Source organism: Lepus europaeus, chromosome 9, assembly GCF_033115175.1.
Source record: "Lepus europaeus isolate LE1 chromosome 9, mLepTim1.pri, whole genome shotgun sequence".
NCBI classification, from domain to species: Eukaryota; Metazoa; Chordata; class Mammalia; order Lagomorpha; family Leporidae; genus Lepus; species Lepus europaeus.
Genome location: NC_084835.1, coordinates 82,342,437 through 82,362,713, shown reverse-complemented (window position 1 = coordinate 82,362,713; position 20,277 = coordinate 82,342,437). Strand labels below are relative to the sequence as shown.

At 37.4% G+C, this 20,277-nt stretch overlaps 1 protein-coding gene across 5 annotated transcripts in view; it reads left to right on the top strand.

Annotated features, from left to right (window-relative positions):
- The window catches only part of NOL4 (nucleolar protein 4), a 369,495-nt gene that overhangs the window by 199,335 nt on the left and 149,883 nt on the right, over positions 1-20,277 (top strand). For 3 of the 5 annotated variants that reach the window (XM_062200260.1, XM_062200258.1, XM_062200259.1), the window contains one exon: positions 10,432-10,715. In XM_062200260.1, the coding sequence (XP_062056244.1) occupies positions 10,432-10,715 (284 nt within the window). Of the gene's footprint in view, positions 1-6,814; positions 6,834-10,431; positions 10,716-20,277 lie in introns of those variants that run through there. The other 2 variants (XM_062200262.1, XM_062200261.1) reach the window with 1 other exon arrangement.

The window sequence follows — 20,277 nt, the reverse complement described above, 5'->3', positions numbered from 1 at the left end:
AAATAAAGGAGTCCTTGATGGGGAGCCTTTCTGAGTACTTGTTTTAGGGTTAACTTACTCTGTACACCCAAGCACTTGGTGACTCAGGTTTCTGGCTGTCTCTGAATATTGGGAATGAGAGTTTTGGCTCTTTACTGAGTAGTTCTGGCTCACCCACTGTAGTAGGGAAAAGAACACTTGGGTTTGGGAGTAGGAAGGCTTAGGAGGAAAACTAATGGCATAAGCAATGTAATAATTTGCCTCTAAGTTACTGTAAGTTACTATAAAAATCTGGGAACTGAGTAGATGCATCATGAGCCTGGGCTTTCTCTCTTTAAACACCTCTCCCAAAACACAATACACTTCTTTGACTGCTTGTAAAAGGCTGAAAATGCCAAGACAAAAAGCCTTTCATTCCACCATTAGAGATAAAAGGTTTAAATTACTGGTGCCTAGTTGAAGTAACATTTTTCTGTGGAGGAATTTCAGTCAAAGGGTAATCAATCAATCATCTGTCAATCTGTTCTGTAAAGTGACTTACAGAGTGCCAGTATGCACACCGAGAGGTAGAGGATTAGTTATCAAGAGGGGAATGAGAACGTGAGTGACAGCGAACCACCTGAAGATTTTTCAGTCTTTCCTAGAGAGGTAGTGTTGGCTTCTATGTGAGCAAAATCAAGAGTTAGCTCAGCACATGAAACACATAGATTGTACTCAGCTCTATTTAATAGGGAGACTAAAGATTCTTGATTTTGCAAAATATGCTTCACTCTAGGGAAGACTTTTTTTCCCAGGGGTTTGATAATCAAGATACTCAAGATGATACTTTTTCTGAAGATATGATCTTCATATCTTTCATTAATTCAGCAATCTGTTTGCATTCACTCCTTGCCCAAACTCATATCCTTTCTTGAGTTCTGTTTGTAAAATAGCACCACTCTCACAATATGTGCTTTTATTGATTAGTTTTGATAAAGGGAGAGAATATTTGACTTTTGGCTTGCTTTTCTGACATGTTCTCAGAGACTTATAAAATGGGATTAAAATATCCTAGAACTAAGTCTTGCTGAACCCAGGTTTGAGTGTTGTCAGTCACATTTAGTTCTCTAAGTGTCCATAGTTTTCTTCCACAATTCATATTCTACCAGCCAGTTATTGAATATCATGTGCGTTAATTTCTCACCAATGACCCCAAAACTCCTGTATGAGAAATATTTCTAGAGTCTTTGACTCCAACCAAAATAAATTAAACCAAAGTTGCTGGTTTCTGTTGGGTTAGAGAATTTTAGCACCCAAGAGCTGAAATGTTAACAATTTTCCCATGAAATTCTGAAGCAAATAAACCTTAAGAACCACTGATACACACCTATCATTTGAAATAAACATGAATAATTTTGAGTGGTATCACCTATCGAAACATGCCATTGGAATCCTTTATGTTTATCACTGTGATCATTGTGTTTTGTTATATAATAATTAACACAAACTTAACAGCTTAAAACAACACACCTCAGATTTCTTTAGGATGGAAGTCGAGGCAGGCTTACCTGGGTCCTATCCTTAGGGTATCACAAAGCCAAGATCAAGGTGCCTATGCTGTAATGTGGAAACTTGGGAAAGAATCCTATTCCAAGCTTATTTGGATTGTTGGCAGAGTATATTATGGATGTGGTTGTGGGACTGAGGTCACTATTTCCTTGGGGACTTTCAGCGGGTGCCTCTGTCAACTCCTTAAGACTGCCTGCATTTCTTCTTATGTGATCTTCTCCATATTGAAGCCAGACCTGGAGCATTACAAATCTTTTGTGATGTGAATCTCCCTGATTTCCTTCTCTTCCATTAACCAGAGAAAGTATTGTGCTTTTAAGAGTTCATATGACTATTTTGGGATTTGCTTATTGTTTATATCCCTTATTTATATTCAGGCTGAACAGTGGTCTTTCTATGTTTTATTTGTTGAACTCTCTATTTAGTAGAACTTTAAGCTTTTGACTATGAAGTAAATTAAAAATATATTATTGCAAAAATTAAAAAAAGAGAAAGGTGGAGGGAGGGAAGTATTATTATATTCTTATAATTGTATCTATGAATGAAATGAAATTTGTTCTCTTTATATTAATTAAATAGTATTTTTGGGCTGGCGCCGTGGCTCACTTGGTTAATCCTCCGCCTTGCGACACCAGCAACCCATCTGGATGCCAGGTTCTAGTCCTCGTTGCTCTTCTTCCAGTCCAGCTCTCTGCTGTGGCATGGGAAGGCAGTGGAGGATGGCCCAAGTGCTTGGGCGCCTGCACCCGCATGGGAGACCAGGAGGAAGCACCTGGCTCCTGGCTTCGGATTGGCACAGCACCGGCCATGGCAGCCATTTGGGGGGTGAACCAATGAAAGGAAGACCTTTCTCTCTGTCTCTCTCTCTCTCACTGTCTATAACTCTACCTGTCAAATAAATAAAAATAAATAAATAAATAAATAAAATTAAAAAGTATTTTAAAAAATGAGCTCATATAAGTAGATCAGGCCCAACCAAATAGGCTCCCTACGTAAGATCAACAGTATCAAATAATGTAACATAATAATTGGAAGTGATGCCTCATCCTATTTATAGGACCTTGGAATTACATAGTGGAATCTTTGGTGGGGGTGACACTTTTAGAATTCTTCTAATGCAGCAATGGAAATAGTAAGTAGTTCAAAAAGATAAAGATATAGGAAGATACATAGTCTATTTCTCAAACAGACACTAACTAGCTGTACAATTGTTAATTTCAGTGAGGGTCCACTGTAATAAATAGTAACAGTATTTATACATGGCAATCAAAAATTGAGGAAAGAATAAGAACTGGAACTTGCCCTCCAGTAAGAAACATAGATCTCTTGATGATTTTATCAGAATAATTTCTTATTTATTATACAAAAACTGATTCTGTATAGCTTCTAAGCTTTGTTTTTCTGTAGTTCTGACAGGTAATAAAAATAAATTTAAACCTTTGAATAGTTGATTAAATTATATACCTCTTCATAGACCTTGAAAATATTTTCTTTTCAAGTGTGGTAACCTCTAATTATGTGACTGTATTTTATTAAATGACACCAAAAGACTTTAATATGTGAGTTATATTTTTTAACTGAAAATACTCAATTTCTGTTCCTTGCTTTTCTCGAATATTTCTGTTTGTTTTGGTGTGACTGGTTTGCCCATGCCTGGGATGTAGGAATCTCTGCTGCTTTCTGAATTTCTACAATGAGAATTGTTCTCTGTGTTTCTGTTGAATCAGTGAGTCTATGGAGAAATGGAGAGTTCAAGGTTTCCTATTCCACCATATTGCTGACATTACTCCTTGTTCCTTGGTTTTCGCAAAAGTAAAGCAAAATTCTTTATTAGTAAAAGTTACTTTTCAAGTAAAAAGAAATACTGTTTGACTACATTAAGAAAAAACAATACCAAAAATGGCAATCTATTGGAGGAGGACCTCACAAAATCTATGAATGAGTTTGTCAGTCCATAATCTAGTAAGATAAGAAGTAGAAAAACTGTGAGAGAGTGACAGTAATTTTTATACTTTTTATCTAGAAGTTAACATAAAAACACCTAATTCCAATTGTGGATACTTCCTCTATTTCACAGCTGCACATTCTTCTAAAGTAGCAAGAGAACATGGGTAGTAGAGCCTATACTTATGAATTAAGAGGGAGATTATACACTGACTTGGCATCCCTATGTGTTATGTTTACACCATCATTTAGTTGCTAACACACACACACACACACAAACACCATCACATATCATAGAACTTTCTCATGTGTTCAGATATGCTTCTGCTGAATACTTAAACACCCTTTTCCAATAAATCACAAGCACCCTAATTTTTCCAAAAATAGAACTAGATATAAGTCATGTCTAGCTAATTTACCTAGAAATGATGCTGGATCAGACCCACTTTTCTGAGAACAGATCACCTGATGTGATGTTCATTATAGTTATAGTTCTGTAACAATGGAAATTACGCAATGAATGGAATAATGCGTATATTTATCCATCACTATCTACCCCTAATATACAACTGTGAAGATAAGATTTAAGGAAATGAGGATCTATTTTTAATCTTCAGACACTAAACAAAGAAGTTCAGGTAAACTTTACACTCCTGGTTTCAGCATCTGGTTCCAACCTCCTAGCTTATAACTAATAACTCCACTTACACATTGTATGTTTTCATTTATTTAGCCAATAATTAAATTATTCAAGGAATTTGCCAAGTGGAATGTCTTACTGAGGAATAAGATCTATGGTCTCTATGAGGATTGCCTTTAAAATACTTTTCTCTCTTTGAGGCAGAGTGAGAAGTGTTTTGATGGCTTCCTCAGAGTTTACCTGCCAACCAATTTAGTTCATTGGATATTGTTTCCTTGGTAGTCAGGATCAGTGACCATAGCCAACACATAGTCCTTATTTTTTGTATATTTCCACTGTGGCCTGCATCATACTGCCTCATCGTTGATAGCTCAGAATTAATGTTATCATTTTATTACTGTGTTGAAGTTTAGTTACATGTTTTGAAATAGCCAACTTGTCTCTGTGCCTTCCCTACTTTATCTTCTTAAATTAGTTACTATTCTTGTATTGGCAAAGAATGAATGAAAAGCTAGCAAACAAGAATACCAGGATCACTCTTCTGGTATTAATCTTTAAATCATTTAGTAGAAAACTAAAACCCTTGTTACTATCTTGCCCTAAATAAAATCAGTTTTATATTTAAAAAGCAACATCCTTTAACCTTTGAGTATTAGTTACACACATGTGTATTCACACATATGTGTTTGTTTATATCGGCAAACTACCCGTTCGTAGGAATGCTTTGACCTCAAGATGTGGCAGGCCGGTGCTGCAGCTCAATAGGCTAATCCTCTGCCTGTGGCGCCAGCACACCGGGTTCTAGTCCTGGTCGGGGCGCCGGATTCTGTCCCGGTTGCCCCTGTTTCAGGCCAGCTCTCTGCTGTGGCCCGGGAGTGCAGTGGAGGATGACCCAAGTGCTTGGGCCCTGCACCCCATGGGAGACCAGGAGAAGCCCCTGGCTCCTGGCTTTGGATCAGTGCGGTGCGCCATGGCGGCCATTGGAGGGTGAACCAACGGCAAAAGGAAGACCTTTCTCCCTCTCTCTCCCTCTCTCTCACTGTCCACTCTTCCTATCAAAAAAAAAAAAAAAAAAAAAAAAGATGTGGCATCATTCATTACTGCATGTTTAAGATAATATTACTAAATAGTACATAATCCAAATCATATGTTTAACTGCAATAAGAATGAGAGATTACATTTTTAATTTTTTTTTTGTATTTCTACAAATGTTTGTGGCATTCAGGCCTTAGAAGTGCAGGACTATGTAGTCAGGAATTGAAGTTTTTGCATAAGATCACAGAATATAGAGAATAAGGTTTGTGTAATTGTTAAGAATGTACTGTGGCTGGTAAGTAAAATAGAAATTCAAAGAACAGAAAGGTTAACACAAGATTTTTAAAAAAGGAAATGAGAAAAATGAGGAAGAGGTTTTTAAGTGTTAAAACCATACCTCAGGACCCTCAAGACAGAAATGAATCAAAGCATCAGGCTCCAGGCAGGAGATGGGATGGGGGGTGTTGCTAAGGATCATTTCAGACTAGAGTAGAGGGAGCTCTGGATAAGATGTGAGGTGTGGTCTAGCAGTGGACAGTCTTCCTTTACTTTTGAGTGAACCCTCCAGCAGGGACAGGACTTGGAGCAGAGATTCGGCGGCATACAAAGAGAGTTACACCTAAAGTCTTAATTAGCAAGCAGATTTTGAAGAATTTTGAAATGTTTCTACTCTTCTGGATATTAAGGTACCAATCTTTTGGAGGAAGATTTTTTACATCTATATTTTTATTTAAAAATTAATTTTTATGATAAGATGTGAAAGGGAAGTTTTCTAAGGAGGCATCAAAGGACTTGAGATGGAGGATTATGGTGCATCTGAGAAAACAGTAAAAACTTTTAGGAATCCTATGAGCATCTGACCTGGATTTTAGGATTAAATTTCCAAGTTCTAACCTTAAAATGAGGAATATATACGAGGATATATATTTGTGTCTTCGGTATTCATTTTGCCGAAGGCAATTGGCTAAAAGGTCATAATGAAGAGATTCTGAAAGTAACTGAACAAGAAAGTAGGTCAGATGTTTCAGGAGATTTCTCGTGTGTGTGTGGGGGGGATGGGTATGTGGGTATTCACATACACATCATCCATATGCTTACAGTTCAGTCTATTTATACAGAGAGATAACCATTGAATCTGGTGCTGTTAAAGCTGCCTTTGCACAAAATGCCAGTGGGGCTGTTTGAACACGATGTTTTTAGGGCCTCAACTCATTGATGGAGGGAGTGGGGAGTAGGGAAAGGCAAAGGGTGAAAATGGACAGCCTGTTGCTTACTGTCAGTGTTCTTAGACCTTCTGGAAGGAGCTTCTCTGAGCCAACTTAGGAAACATAGTAAGTCTCTGGAACACTAAATCCATCTCATCAAAACTGACCTCAGAACAAATTAAATTCAAACATTGAATTGCCCTCCTGATGTCACTAGATTCCACACCCCCCTGTCACCACATTCCATCTTCTCCTCTGTTGCTAGGCACCCTGGGCACTCTTATTTCCCAAAGCACCAGGTGCTGTGTTTCTTTAGGACTCAAATACAGTCTTTGGTTCAATGCTATGGTACCCAGGTTTGCACCTGGAGAGAACTGTCACCCTGAGCCTGTGAACCTGAAGGCCATCCCGCAGATATAAACACTACATCCTTTGTGTAGCAGCCATGGACCCACGTGTCAGGATGGAGAAAACTGTGTTGGGTAAGGAAGCAGATTACCCTTTTAAAGCGATGAACTGATGTGAATTGTTATGACAAACAGCAGTCTGAGGTCTGTGATTTTTACGTTCCTCAACAAGCCTCTGTAAGAAAGAAAGAGAATAAAAATCGCTAACATGGGCACATGAGACTAGACAATATAAAATTGTTAATTTATCCTCAGTTTAATGTCTAATCAGTGCTCTATAATTATTTTATTATAAAGATAGTAAAAACTTTTATCTTTTGACTTATGAAACAGATTCTGAGACATTCTTTTTTAATCATTATTTAAGTAATACATTTTATTTGATACAAATTAGTAAATCATTTGTCCTAAAATCTACGGATTTAGTCAGGAATGAAATATGTAAAGCTGCTGAATTTAGTTACCTTGGTAACATCTGGAATGAACTACACAGTCTAAAAATATTCCTCTCATTGTTTATACCAAAATTATAAATATACAATATTTATTCAGACTTTCTTAATGTTTATCTTATCTGAAAATGAATCAATGATATCCTGTTTACCTGATATAACTATGATGATTTCAGATAAAAAAAGATAAAACATGTTTAATTTTCAATTATAATAGAAATTGGATTTGTTCATACTAATATATCTTTGATTTTAAAATATAACCTGTGTTTAAAGATATTTGTATTTTACAAAGCTTTCTTACATGCAATGTTTATTATTTTTTAATGATTCTAGTACTTGCATGTTAAAACACATTTTTCTCCACGGGTTAAATGTTAAATAATTAGATTTGAGTGTCACATTGTGGTTTCTTGAAATTTATTTGAAAGAAATAAATTTTTTTAAAAAAGCAGAAATTCCCCTTCATACTTTACTATAAGGATTTGAGTAAACATGAAAGAACAGGCACAATTTTCCAAATTATACAAATCAGTTCTCTAATTTTGTGTTTCAGAAACACTAAACTTCCACTGCTGAAAGAATGTTCTGGATTTCTCAAATTCAAATCTATAGAAAGTGCTATTGAAATCGGACATGACCCCCTAAAATCTACACTGAAATGTGGCCCTCTAGAGTTCCCCAGAAGTGCTATCTAGGGTGCCACATATGCTATCAGAATTTGGGGTGCTGTATGATATAACCATATGCTTATTAATAAATCCCCAATATTAATAAGCCCGGGAGGGTTCTTGCCTAATATTTAGAGAAGAATTCTAAATACTGGCACAGATAGATGAGGCAGCATGGTATGTTTTAAGCCTTTATTTAGTGTGGGAGGTATCTAAGAAAGTGGAGGCTTTAGTTCAGGTAGGGGAGAGGGGAAAGTCTGGAAACTAGGGCAGCATCCATATCACTCAGAGAGCAGGCTAAAGCCATGTGCAGCAAACACCTGGAGCTGCTATCCACTGCTTATCACCGACAGCAACGCAGAGACCGAGAGCCTTTTGCGACACTCCCTGCCTTTTTATATATATTTTCCACAGGGGAGTGGCTTGTGGCCAGGTGGGCGCTCAGGTATGGTCAGGAAGAGCCTGATGTCACATGGGGGTGTGGTGGGGGTATCAGGTAGAGCCTGATGTCACACAGGGGCGTGGCGTAGGCGTGGTCTTCCAGCTCACAAACCTAATCAATTTTAGCCTGTATGCCTGCCTACTTCACTATGTCATAGTTTCTGGTCGGTTTCCCAAGTTTTCCTGCATATTTTTCCTCGTGAACTCTTTTATTGAACTGGTGTATGAAAACGTAAATTAATAAGTTTTTCCATTGGAACATGTTTTATCTTTATTCACAAAATTGCTTCAGAAAATTATTTGAAAATATTGTTATAAGGAATTAAGGTTTATGCTTTTCTTTTAATTTTTTTACGGTAGCCCTGGACTTCATCTTGAACACTAGTCTGTCCCATTACCACTTGCCTTTTCTGTTCTTGCAATTTCTCTACTTTTGTCCCCTCTTTTTCTGCCTGTCACTGCTTCAGCCTGGTCTTTCAAAGATGCAGATGTAGATGAATTCTCAGTCTTTCAACTTGTTTTCACTGCTACCAGTTGTTCCCTGCATGTCATTCTCCTCATTAAAATTGGGGTAATCTCTTCAAATTATAATTTTTTCCCATAAGAAATTAAAATCACTTCTGCTTGTCCTCAGAACAAAGGACAAGCCTTTTGTTTTACAAAACAATGCTGGATCTGTTCTCGTCCTTCCTTTCCAGACTCAACTTTCTTCCTTTTCTTTGTGACTTTTCACATTTTATAAACTCTTCTCATCCTGTGCATACTTTCACCAGTGATTTAGCACATGCTGGTCCCTCTGTAGGGAAAACTCTCCCTGAACTTCTTCCACTGGTGCTGGCTCACCCCTCTTTGGAAGACAACTTGTATTGACTTCTTTAGGAAGCCTTCTCTGGCATCTTTGTCTCTTGTACTGTATCACAGAGTTTTGACTCTATATTTTATTGCATATTTATTTTTCTGACTCTTTTAATTATCTGTAAACCCATTGAAGGCAGAGTCTCTATAAGACAAATATTTAACCTTATATTGTTCACAGTGTGGATATTTAATAAATGTTTGTTGACTAAATGAATGAACAGGTGAATTATATTACTCCTTCTGAATTTAAATATTTCCATGAATATAATTGATTACAGGGCATTAAATATTTCATTGCATTCCATGAACATAATATCTAATTGGTAACATTAAGAAATAAAGAAGTCACATGCATTGAACAGATCCTATTATTCACTCATATATATGTGGTTTAATAAGCTTTAATTAAAGGAAACAATTCAACATCTGTCTACAAAGTATTTTAAAATTAGAAATTCTTATTTGAGTAAAGATGAAATTAACTAAGGAAAATAAATGGTTATTGTTTTATGTAAATTTTTTGTCTAGGTGTTTTCCTTTTATAAAATTGAGCCATATTAGCCATACTAACTAGCTTTTTCCATTTAAAACTTCATGACTCTTGTTTCCCTATATTCTAAAATAGAATAGTGAATAGAATAGTGAATAGCTGCATAATATAACCAGTCCAATCTTTACTCATCCAATCATATATTTGATCATTTATATCATTTCTTAATTTTTACTATTAATAACAACACATGTAAATGTATTTTTACCTATTCACAGTGATTAAATTCCTTAGGCTTAAAAGTTGTAGCAATGTAACGGCTAGAGCAGAGGTTAGTGTTTTGAATAAGTGTTAACTCATATAACTTGTTGCAATGTACCATTCTTGCTGGCAGAGTAGGTGATGCTTTTGATCAGAGAACTTTTGGAGAAACTGGTATCCTCACTGGAAAAACAAAAGCTATTTGCAATATAATTGACAATGATTCCTTTGCTTAAATTTCCTTCCTCTTGAGATTGCACAGTTTCTCTATTTTATCTTGTTCACGTTATTTTATTTCACTTCTTGGGCTTGAATGTGTCTACCAGATTAAAGACAATAACCAATGATTCACAAGTTTGTTGCTTTGATTAAATGACAGTATGTGTAACATTAGGTGGCACAATACCATACACATAATAGGAGCTACATAACTGCTAGTTGAAGTTGAAACTGAATAGCATATTAATTAAAATTAAAATATAAAATTTTCTTGCCAACAGATGATTCTGCTGCAGAGAGCTTTAATGGCAATGAGACTCTGGGGCCCAGTTCCATTGCTTCAGGGGGAACGCACAGCAGGGAGATGGGAGACTCCAACAGTGATGGCAAAACTGGGCTGGAGCAGGATGAGCAGCCACTGAACCTGAGTGACAGTCCCCTTTCTGCACAGTTGACTTCGGAATACAGAATAGATGATCCCAGCAGTAATGGAAAAAATAAATACAAGAATCTTCTAATTTCAGACCTCAAGATGGAACGAGAGGCAAGAGAAAATGGAAGCAAGGTAAGATCACATTACAATTTCCAGAGAATGCTTAAGTTGGTCATGGAGATCACAAAGAAATCCCTACATAATAATGAAGTGCAGATTATTGTCCAAAAAATATTTAAAATATTGTCCAGTAATACATTGCCAAGAAACTTATAAGCATGTGTACTGTGTATCCATAAAATACAGTTTCAGAAGTAACAGTGAGCAAAATAGATTGCTTCTTAAAGCTGTTCATGACTTTTTAATGTACAGAATCTCATTTAATGTTTTTCACGTATACGATCTATTGATGGGTCTGTCTCTGGGAATTTGTTGAATGCAGATGTGGAGGTTTCAGTCTCAGTACACAATTTTGGTCTATTAAAAGATCATGGTCCTATTTCTCTGTACAAGCTAGGTGAGCATGGCAATGAAGTTTCAATTAAACTCTCCAGTTTGCTTTAGAGACTTGGAGACTTCAGTCAGTAATTTACTTCATGAACACTGGAGAACTGCTAAGTGTCAGTGTCCTGAATGAAATTTGCAGATTAAATAGGTTTTTGGAGACATAATTTAGGAATAAATTATGTTATACAAAAGACTGATACACATTTCATGCATCTTATTGTCCTTTCAATTCTTTTTATTAGAAGAAATTATAACCTCCCCATTCCCAACTGATTTAATTCAAAAAATATAAATATAAACTTAAATTTCCACTAGTTTGAAATAGCACATACCAAGAACTTTGCCATATAATTTTTGAAGTTATGCTTTGGAACATTTGAAAAGTTTTATGAATATATGTATTAACTCCCTTCCTTCATCCCTCTCTCCAAGTTAGAGTTGTTGAACAGTCTTTTGATATAGTTCCTAAAAGCAAAACGTCTTAATCTGGATTAATTTCTGCATTTGCTGAGGCTCTGTACTTCCTAAATTGACTCAATTTAAATCTTCTCACTTGCCTGAGGGGATGTTGTTTTATCCTCTTTTGAGCAAGTCACTAACATTATCAAACACTTAAGTATTTCTGCCTCAGGGAAGCCACTACAACTTTTGCTGTGTTAAATGTACAAATATCCTCTTCAGTGGTTTTCAAGCTGAATCTCACAAACACGTATTTTAGATTCACTGTCGTGATCTGAATCACTGGTTATGATCTCAAAATAAAATATCCCTTAAGTTTCCCTGGCCTCCACATAACCCTGTTTTCATCACACTTCAATTACCATGAAACTTACTTTAAATGCTAGTGTCTGTTGAACTTTTTCTTAAGATTATCCAATGGTTTGCTCATCTCTTCTTTATCCCCTTATTCAACATTATCCTAGGAACTAGGCTCATTAAAACACATACTTGCATACATTAAATGTGATGGAGTTAAGGGAGTTAGGGCTGTATGTGAGTGTTGAGATGAGAGATGGGCACTGGGAGAAAGATAGAACCCCCAAGGCACAGAGTTAATACTTTGGTAAAGGACACTCCCATAGCCAACTGAGGAGCAGCAGGGAGGCAGAATGAAGCCAGAAGGGTATGCACAGGTTATAGAAGCTAAGCAAAGTCTACCTCTCAAGGAGAATGGATAATGCTTTGATGGACAATATTGAGGAAACAAAGAAGAAAATAGAAAATAACTGAATTAGTGAAAACAGTTTTGGTAGCTCATTGGAAGCAGAATCAAAAGAGATTATTCATTCATTCTTTCATAAAGGGACTAGTGGGACATTTGTTTGCCCTAGTGGTTAACATACAGGATAAGATACCCATGTCCCAGTCAGAGTGGCTGGATTTGAGTCCCAGCTCCAGCACACCATCCAAAGTCCCTGCTGATGTGGACCCAGAGAGGTAGCAGGTGCTGGTGCAAGTATCTGGGTTCTTGCCATGTTTGTGGGAAATGCACATTGAGCACAGGACTCTTGATCTTGGCTTGGCCCAGTCCCAGATATTGTAGATATTTGGGGAGTAAACCAATAGATAGGAACTCTCTTTGTGTCTTTGTTTCTCTCTCTTTTTATTTTTTTATTATGAAGCACCAAGTGATTTATTATTATGTCTAAGATAAAAAGAATTTGTGTTTATACTTACTGTGTATTTTCTGTATTGCAGCTTTTTTTATTTAGTAAATATAAATTTCCAAAGTACAGTTTATGGATTACAATGGCTTCCCCCCCCCACAATTCCCCTCCCACTCGCACCCCTCCCATCTCCTGCTCCCTCTCCCATTCCATTCACATCAAGATTGATTTTCAATTATCTTTATATACAGAAGATTGATTCAGTATGTATTAAGTAAAGATTTCATCAGTTTGCATCCACACTGAAACACAAAGTGTAAAATACTGTTTCAGCACTAGCTATAGCATTACTTCATATTGACCAACACATTAAGGACAGATCCCACATGAGAAGTAAGTACACAGTGATTCCTGTTGTTGACTTAACAATTTGACACTCTTGTTTATGGCGTCAGTAATCTCCCTAGGCTCTAATCATGAGTTGCCAAGGCTATGGAAGCCTTTTGAGTTTGCTGACTGCGAGCTTATTCCGACAGGGTCATGGTCAAAGTGGAAGTTCTCTGCTCCCTTCAGGGAAAGGTTCCTCCTTCTTTGATGGCCCTGTTCTTTCCACTGGGATCTCACTCTCAGAGAACTTTCACTTAGGTCTTTTTTTTTTTTCCAGAGTGTCTTGGCTTTCCATGCCTAAAATACTCTCATGGGCTCTTCAGCAGGATCCGAATGCCTTAAAGGCTGATTCTGAGGCCAGAGTGCTGTTTAGCACATCTGCCCTTCTTTGAGTCTGCTGTGTATCCTGATTCCCATGATGGATCATTCTCACCATTTTTTATTCTATCAGTTAGTATTAGCAGACACTAGTCTTGTTTGTATGATCCCTTTGACTCTTAGACCTATCAGTGTGATCAATTGTGAACTGAAATTGATCACTTGGACTAGTGAGATGGCATTGGTACATGCCACCTTGATGTGATTGAATTAGAATCCCCTGGCACGTTTCTAACTCCACCATTTGGGGCAAGTCCGATTGAGCAAGTCCCAAATTGTACATCTCCTCGCTCTCTTATTCCCACTCTTAAATTTAACAGGGATCACTTTTCAGTTAAAATTTAAACACCTAAGAATAATTGTGTGTTAATTACAGAGTTCAACCACTAGTACTAGAACAAAAAAATACTAAAATGGATAAAGTATTAAATTGTACATCAACAGTCAGGACAAGGGCTGATCAAGTCACTGTTTCTCATAGTGTCCATTTCACTTCAGCAGTTTTCCCCTTTGGTGCTCAGTTAGTTGTCACCGATCAGGGAGAATATATGATATTTGTCTCTTTGGGACTGGCTTAATTCACTCAGCATGATGTATTCCAGATTCCTCCATCTTGTTGCAAATGACCGGATTTCATTGTTTTTGACTGCTGTATAGTATTCTATAGAGTACATGTCCCATAATTTCTTTATCCAGTCTACTGTTGATGGGCATTTGGGTTGAATCCAGGTCTTAGCTATTGTGAATTGAGCTTCAATAAACATTAAGGTGCAGACTGCTTTTTTGTTTGCCAATTTAATTTCCTTTGGGTAAATTCCAAGGAGTGGTATGGCTGGGTTGTATGGTAGGGTTATATTCAGGTTTCTGAGGAATCTCCAGACTGACTTCCGTAGTGGCTTAACCAGTTTGCATTCCCACCAACAGTGGGTTAGTGTCCCTTTTTCCCCACATCCTCACCAGCATCTGTTGTTGGTAGATTTCTGAATGTGAGTCATTCTCAGCGGGGTGAGGTGAAAAACCTCATTGTGGTTTTGATTTGCATTTCCCTGATGGCTAGTGATGTTGAACATTTTTCCATGTGTCTGTTGGCCCTTTGGATTTCCTCTTTTGAAAAATGTCTATTGAGGTCCTTGGCCCATCTCTTAAGTGGCTTGTTTGTTTTGATGTTGTGGAGTTTCTTGTTTCTTTGTAGATTCTGGTTATCAGCCCTTTATCTGTTGCATAGTTTGCAAATATTTTTTCCCATTCTGTCAGTTGCCTCTTCACTTTCCTGACTGTTTCTTTTGAAGTACAGAAACTTCTCAATTTGATGCAATCCCAAATGTTAATTTTGGCTTTGACTGCCTGTGCTTCTGGGGTCTTTTCCAAGAAGTCTTTGCCAGTACTCATATCTTGCAGGGTTTCTCCAATGTTCTCTAATAATTTGATGGTGTCAGGTCGTAGATTTAAGTCTTTAATCCATGTTGAGTGAATTTTTGTGAGGTGAAAGGTAGGGGTCTTGCTTCATGATTCTGCACGTGGAAATCCAGTTTTCCCAGCACCATTTATTGAATAGACTGTCCTTACTTCAGGGATTGGTTTTGGATCCTTGATCAAATATAAGTTGGCTGTAGATGTTTGGATTGATTTCTGGTGCTTCTATTCTGTTCCATTGTTCTATCCATCTGTTTCTGTACCAACCATGCTGTTTTGATAACAACTGCCCTGTAGTATGTCCTGAAATCTGGTATTGTGATGCCTCTGGCTTTGTTTTTGTTGTACAAGATTGCTTTAGCTATTCGAGGTCTCCTGTGTCTCCATATGAATTTCAGTATCATTTTTTCCAGATCTGAAAAGAATGTCTTTGGTATCTTGATTAGTATTGCATTGAATCTATAACTTGCTTTTGGGAGATGTAGAACATCATGCCATCTGCAAATATGCATAATTTGAGATCCTCTTTTGCAATTGTGATGTCCTTTATTTCTTTCTCCTCCCTAACTGCACTTGTTAAATCTTCCAGTACTATATTGAGTAAGAGTGGTAAAAGTGGACATCCTTGTCTTGTTCCAGATCTGAAGAGCAAGGCTTTCCGCTTTTCCCCAATCAGTATGATATTGGCCATTGGTTTGTGTAATATAGCCTTTATAATTTTTTGGAATATTCCTTCTATACATAATTTCTGGAAGGTTTTTATCATGAAGGGGTGTTGCACTTATCAAATGCTAGCTCTGCATCGATTGAGATTACTAAGTAGTTTTTGTTCTTCATTCTTTTTATGTGATTTATGACATTTATTGATAAGTGAATGTGAACCACCCTTGCATATCTTTAATAAATCTCTCTTGATCATGATGTATGATCATTTTTATATTCATTTTGCTAATATTTTGTTGAGAATCTTTGCATCTATGTTCATTAAGAATATAGGTTGCCCCTCTTCGAGGCCAGCTCTCTGCTGTGACCCGGGAGTGCAGTGGAGGATGGCCCAAGTGCTTGGGCCCTGCACCCCATGGGAGACCAGGAGAAGCACCTGGCTCCTGCCATCGGATCAGCGCAGTGCGCTGGCTGCAGCGTGCTACCGCGGCGGCCATTGGAGTGTGAACCAACGGCAAAAGGAAGACCTTTCTCTCTGTCTCTCTCTCAGTGTCCACTCTGCCTGTCAAAAAAAAAAAAAAAAAGATAGATCTATACTTTTTTTTTTTTTTTGGTGGAGTGTCTTTGGTTTTGGTATCAAAGTAATGCTGACCTCACAAAAAGAGTTTGCCAGAATTCTATCCTGTTCAATATTTTGGAATAGTTAACTTGAAAAATATTGGAGTTAATTCCCCTTTGAATGTCTTGTAGAATTCAGTAGTAAAGCCAGGTACTTACTTGTCCTTGATGGAAGACTTTTGATTATGATTTCAGTCTCATTGTCTGTTATGGGTCTGTTTAGATTGCCTATATCTTTATTAATCTTGGTAGGTTATATGAATCGAGGAATTTATGCATTTCTTCAAGGTGTTCCAATTTATTTGCATACAATTCTTCATAGTAGTGTTTTATGATTCTTTGTATTTCAGTGGTGTCAGTTGTAGTGCCTCATGTTTCATCTAATTTTATTTATTTGAGTTTTCTCTTATTTTTTGTTAGTCTGGCTAAAAGTTTGTCTATTTTGTTTATCTTCTCAAAAAAACAACTTTTTGTTTTATTGATCTTTTGTACTTTTTTTTAGTTTCAATGTTAATCATTTATGCTGTGATCTTTTTTACTTCTCCCCTCCTGCTGATTTGGGGTTTTATTTATTCTTATTTTTCTAAGTCTTCAGGACGCATCATTAGATCTTTGAAACATTTCTCTTTTTAATGTACATTTAATGCAATGAACATCCCTCTTAATACCAATTTTGTTGCATCCCACAGGTTTTGATATGTTGTGTTGTCATTTTAATTTATTTCAAGAAAGTCTTTGATTTCTATTTTAATTTCTTTAATTATCTATCTTCAATGATCAGTAGCATGTTGTTTAATTTCTAAGTATTTATGAATCTTCTGTTGTTCTTCTTGTTGTTGATTTCTAGTTTCATTCCTTTATGATCTGTGAAGATACATGGTATGATTTCAGTCTTTTTAAATTTGCTGAGATTTGATTTGTGGCCTACTATGTGGTCTATCCTAGAAAATGTTCCATGTGCTGATGAAAAGAATGTGTATTTTTAGCTGTTATATAAAATGTCTTCTCCTTACATTTATCTGTTAAGTTCATTTGGTTGATAGTATGTCTCAACTCTGAAGTATCTTTATTGATTTCTTGTCTGTGTGATCTGTTAGTTGAGAATAGTGGAGTGTTAAAGTCACCTACTATTATTGTATCATTGTCTCTCCCTTTAGGTCTTATAGTATTTTCTGTATATATCACGGATAGTATGTGTCAGGTGCATATATGTTATTGATTGTTATGTCTTCTTGCAGAATTGAACCTTTTATCAAAATATAATGTCCTTTATCTCTTTTTTACAATTTTATTTTTATTTAAAGTCTGTTCTATCTGATACCAGGATACCTATGCCTGCTTGCTTTTGGTTTCCATTTGTCTGATGTGTCTTCTTCCAACCTTTCACTTTTAGTCTGTGTATATTTTTGTTTGTGAAGTGAGTTTCCTATGGGCAGCATATAGTGGGAACGTGGTATTTTATTCATTCAGCCAACCTAAATCTATTGGTTGGTGAATTCAACCCATTTTCATTGAAGGTTAGTATTGATAGGTAAAAACTAATACCTGTTATTTTGTTGTTTGCATAATGATTCTACCTGTTCTGTTAGTGAATTTGGTGGTATCTACTTCTAATGCAGGACACCCTTCAGAATTTCTTGTAAAGCTGGTCTGGTGGTGGTTAATTCTCTCAGTTTTTGCTTAACTAGGAAATATTTTATTTCTCCACCACAAAAGATAGCTTCATTGGATATAATATTCTTGGTTGGAAGTTTTTTTTTTTTTTAAGACCTTGAATATATTATCCACTCTCTTCTGGCATGTAGGATTTCCACGAGTAGCCTGATGTTAATATAATTGATTTTCCTTTGTATGTAACTTGACACTTTTCTCTTACTGTCTTTAGGATTCTCTTTAACTTTTGACAGTTTGACAACAATATGCTTTGGAGAAGACCTTTATTATTATTTGGAGAATACCTTTATATTATTATTGGTTGAGTCTGCTTGGAGTTCTTTGAGCTACTTGTATCTGGATGTCCATGTCTCTTTCAAGACCTGGGAAATTTTCAATTATTTCATTTAGTACATCCTCAATACCTTTTTCTTTTTTTTCTCCTCCAGGATTATCTATAATACAAGTATTTGGTCATATAATCATATTTCATATTTTGTATAAACTTTCTTCATTCTTTTTAATTCTTTTCTTTTTATTTTGTCTCATTGGGTTATTTCAAAATTCTTGTGCTTGAGGTCATAAGTTTTTTCTCCACTTGGTCTATTCCATGATTAAAGCTCTTAATTGTATTTTTTATTTCACTGATTGAAGATTTCATCTCTAAAGTTTCTACTTGATTCTTAACTTGATTTATCTCCTTAGTAATATTTTCTTTTTTTATTTATTTTTATTTTAATTAATTAATTAATTAATTTTTTGACAGGCAGAGTGGACAGGGAGAGAGAGACAGAGAGAAAGGTCTTCCTTTTGCCGTTGGTTCACCCTCCAATGGCCGCCATGGCCGGCGCGCTGCGGCTGGCACACCGCGCTGATCCGATGGCAGGAGCCAGGTGCTTCTCCTGGTCTCCCATGGGGTGCAGGGCCCAAGCACTTGGGCCATCCTCCACTGCACTCCCGGGTCACAGCAGAGAGCTGGCCTGGAGGAGGGCAACCGGGACAGAATCCGGCGCCCCGACCAGGAATAGAACCCGGTGTGCCAGTGCCGCAAGGTGGAGGATTAGCCTATTGAGCCACGGCACCAGCCTCCTTAGTAATATTTTCATTAATGTCTCTCAATGATTTCCTCATTTTTTTCATCTGTCTATATGCTCTTGTTCTCATTGAGTTTCCTTACAACCATCATTTTGAATTCTACATCTGTCTTTTCATAGATTGCCTTCAGTTCAGGATCCAATTCTGGAGTATTGTGGTCTTTTGAAAGTATAATACTACTTTCCTTCTTCATGTCTCCTGTGTCTCTACATTGACATCTGCCCATCTAGTGTGTTTGTCCCTTCTTTATGGAGTAGGCTTTATTGAAATGGAGTTTATGGTTTATCTGGTATGCAGGCTTGTTGGTTTGGTTTTGGTTCTAGGTGAGCCCAGGAGTGTAGTCTCTGAGTAATTCCTTTTGTCTTAATGTCAGCTGTGTCTATAAGTAACACAGTGGACTAAGTCTGCTGCAGTTCATAGGGATAGAAGTGTGGCTATGGTCTATGTATGTGTATCTTTGGTCCACAGAGAGCTCAGTATCAGAGTGTGATAACCAGGCCCCTGTTCTTGGTGCTGAGGGAGGCAGGAGTAGTTGCCCCCTTGTCCTACTGGCAAGCCTGAGTAATGCTGGGGCTTGGGACACCAATTGCTATGAGACTTGGGCTGTATGATATGGATGGGCCCTTCCTCAGGTCCTGCCAAGAGAGTCCAAATGGTTCTGTGGCTTATAATACCAGCAGCTCTAGTCCTAGTAGGAGGGGATATGAATTGGACCCTGTTCCAGTCCTACAGGGCGACTACAAGCTATAGAAGAGATTTTACTCTGGAGTGTCCAGAGAGGTGGGATGCAGAATCATTATTATGTAGTCCACCAAGTGGATTCCAATGGCACCAAGAAATTTAAAACAAATTTTTACAGTCCTGGTGTTGCAGGGTACAGTGTGGTCATTACCCAGACCTCCCAGAGTGAGAGTGGATTATTTATGGGCTGCTTCTGGAGTTATCACCCGGAAGCTAAGGGGAATTCTCCTTGCTCAAGTAGAGTGTGTGAACATAGCTCTGGGAATGATGCCTAAAAATGGATCTGCCCTTTGCCCCACACGTTGCCCTGATGCTGACAGGGGAATAGAGGCATGCTGTGTGACTTTTTGCTGCAGAGAATGGCATGGCACTCTGCAGGAGTGAGAGTGGGAAAGGAAGCACATTGGTTTCCCTGTTCCAAGCTGTGCAGTTACTCAGACCCCAGTCAGCTGTCCAGGTCGGAGTAAAAGTCAGTGGGTGGGTTTGGAATTCCCTCTTGCTGACACTGCGAGTAGTGGCGCATGCAGCTACTTCTTCCAATCTTGACATGGTAAGATGGTGGCTCACAGCTGGCAGCTGGCTGTACCACGTGGCTGGCTGCAGTGGTGTCTCTGTCTTCTCTCTGCTTGTCC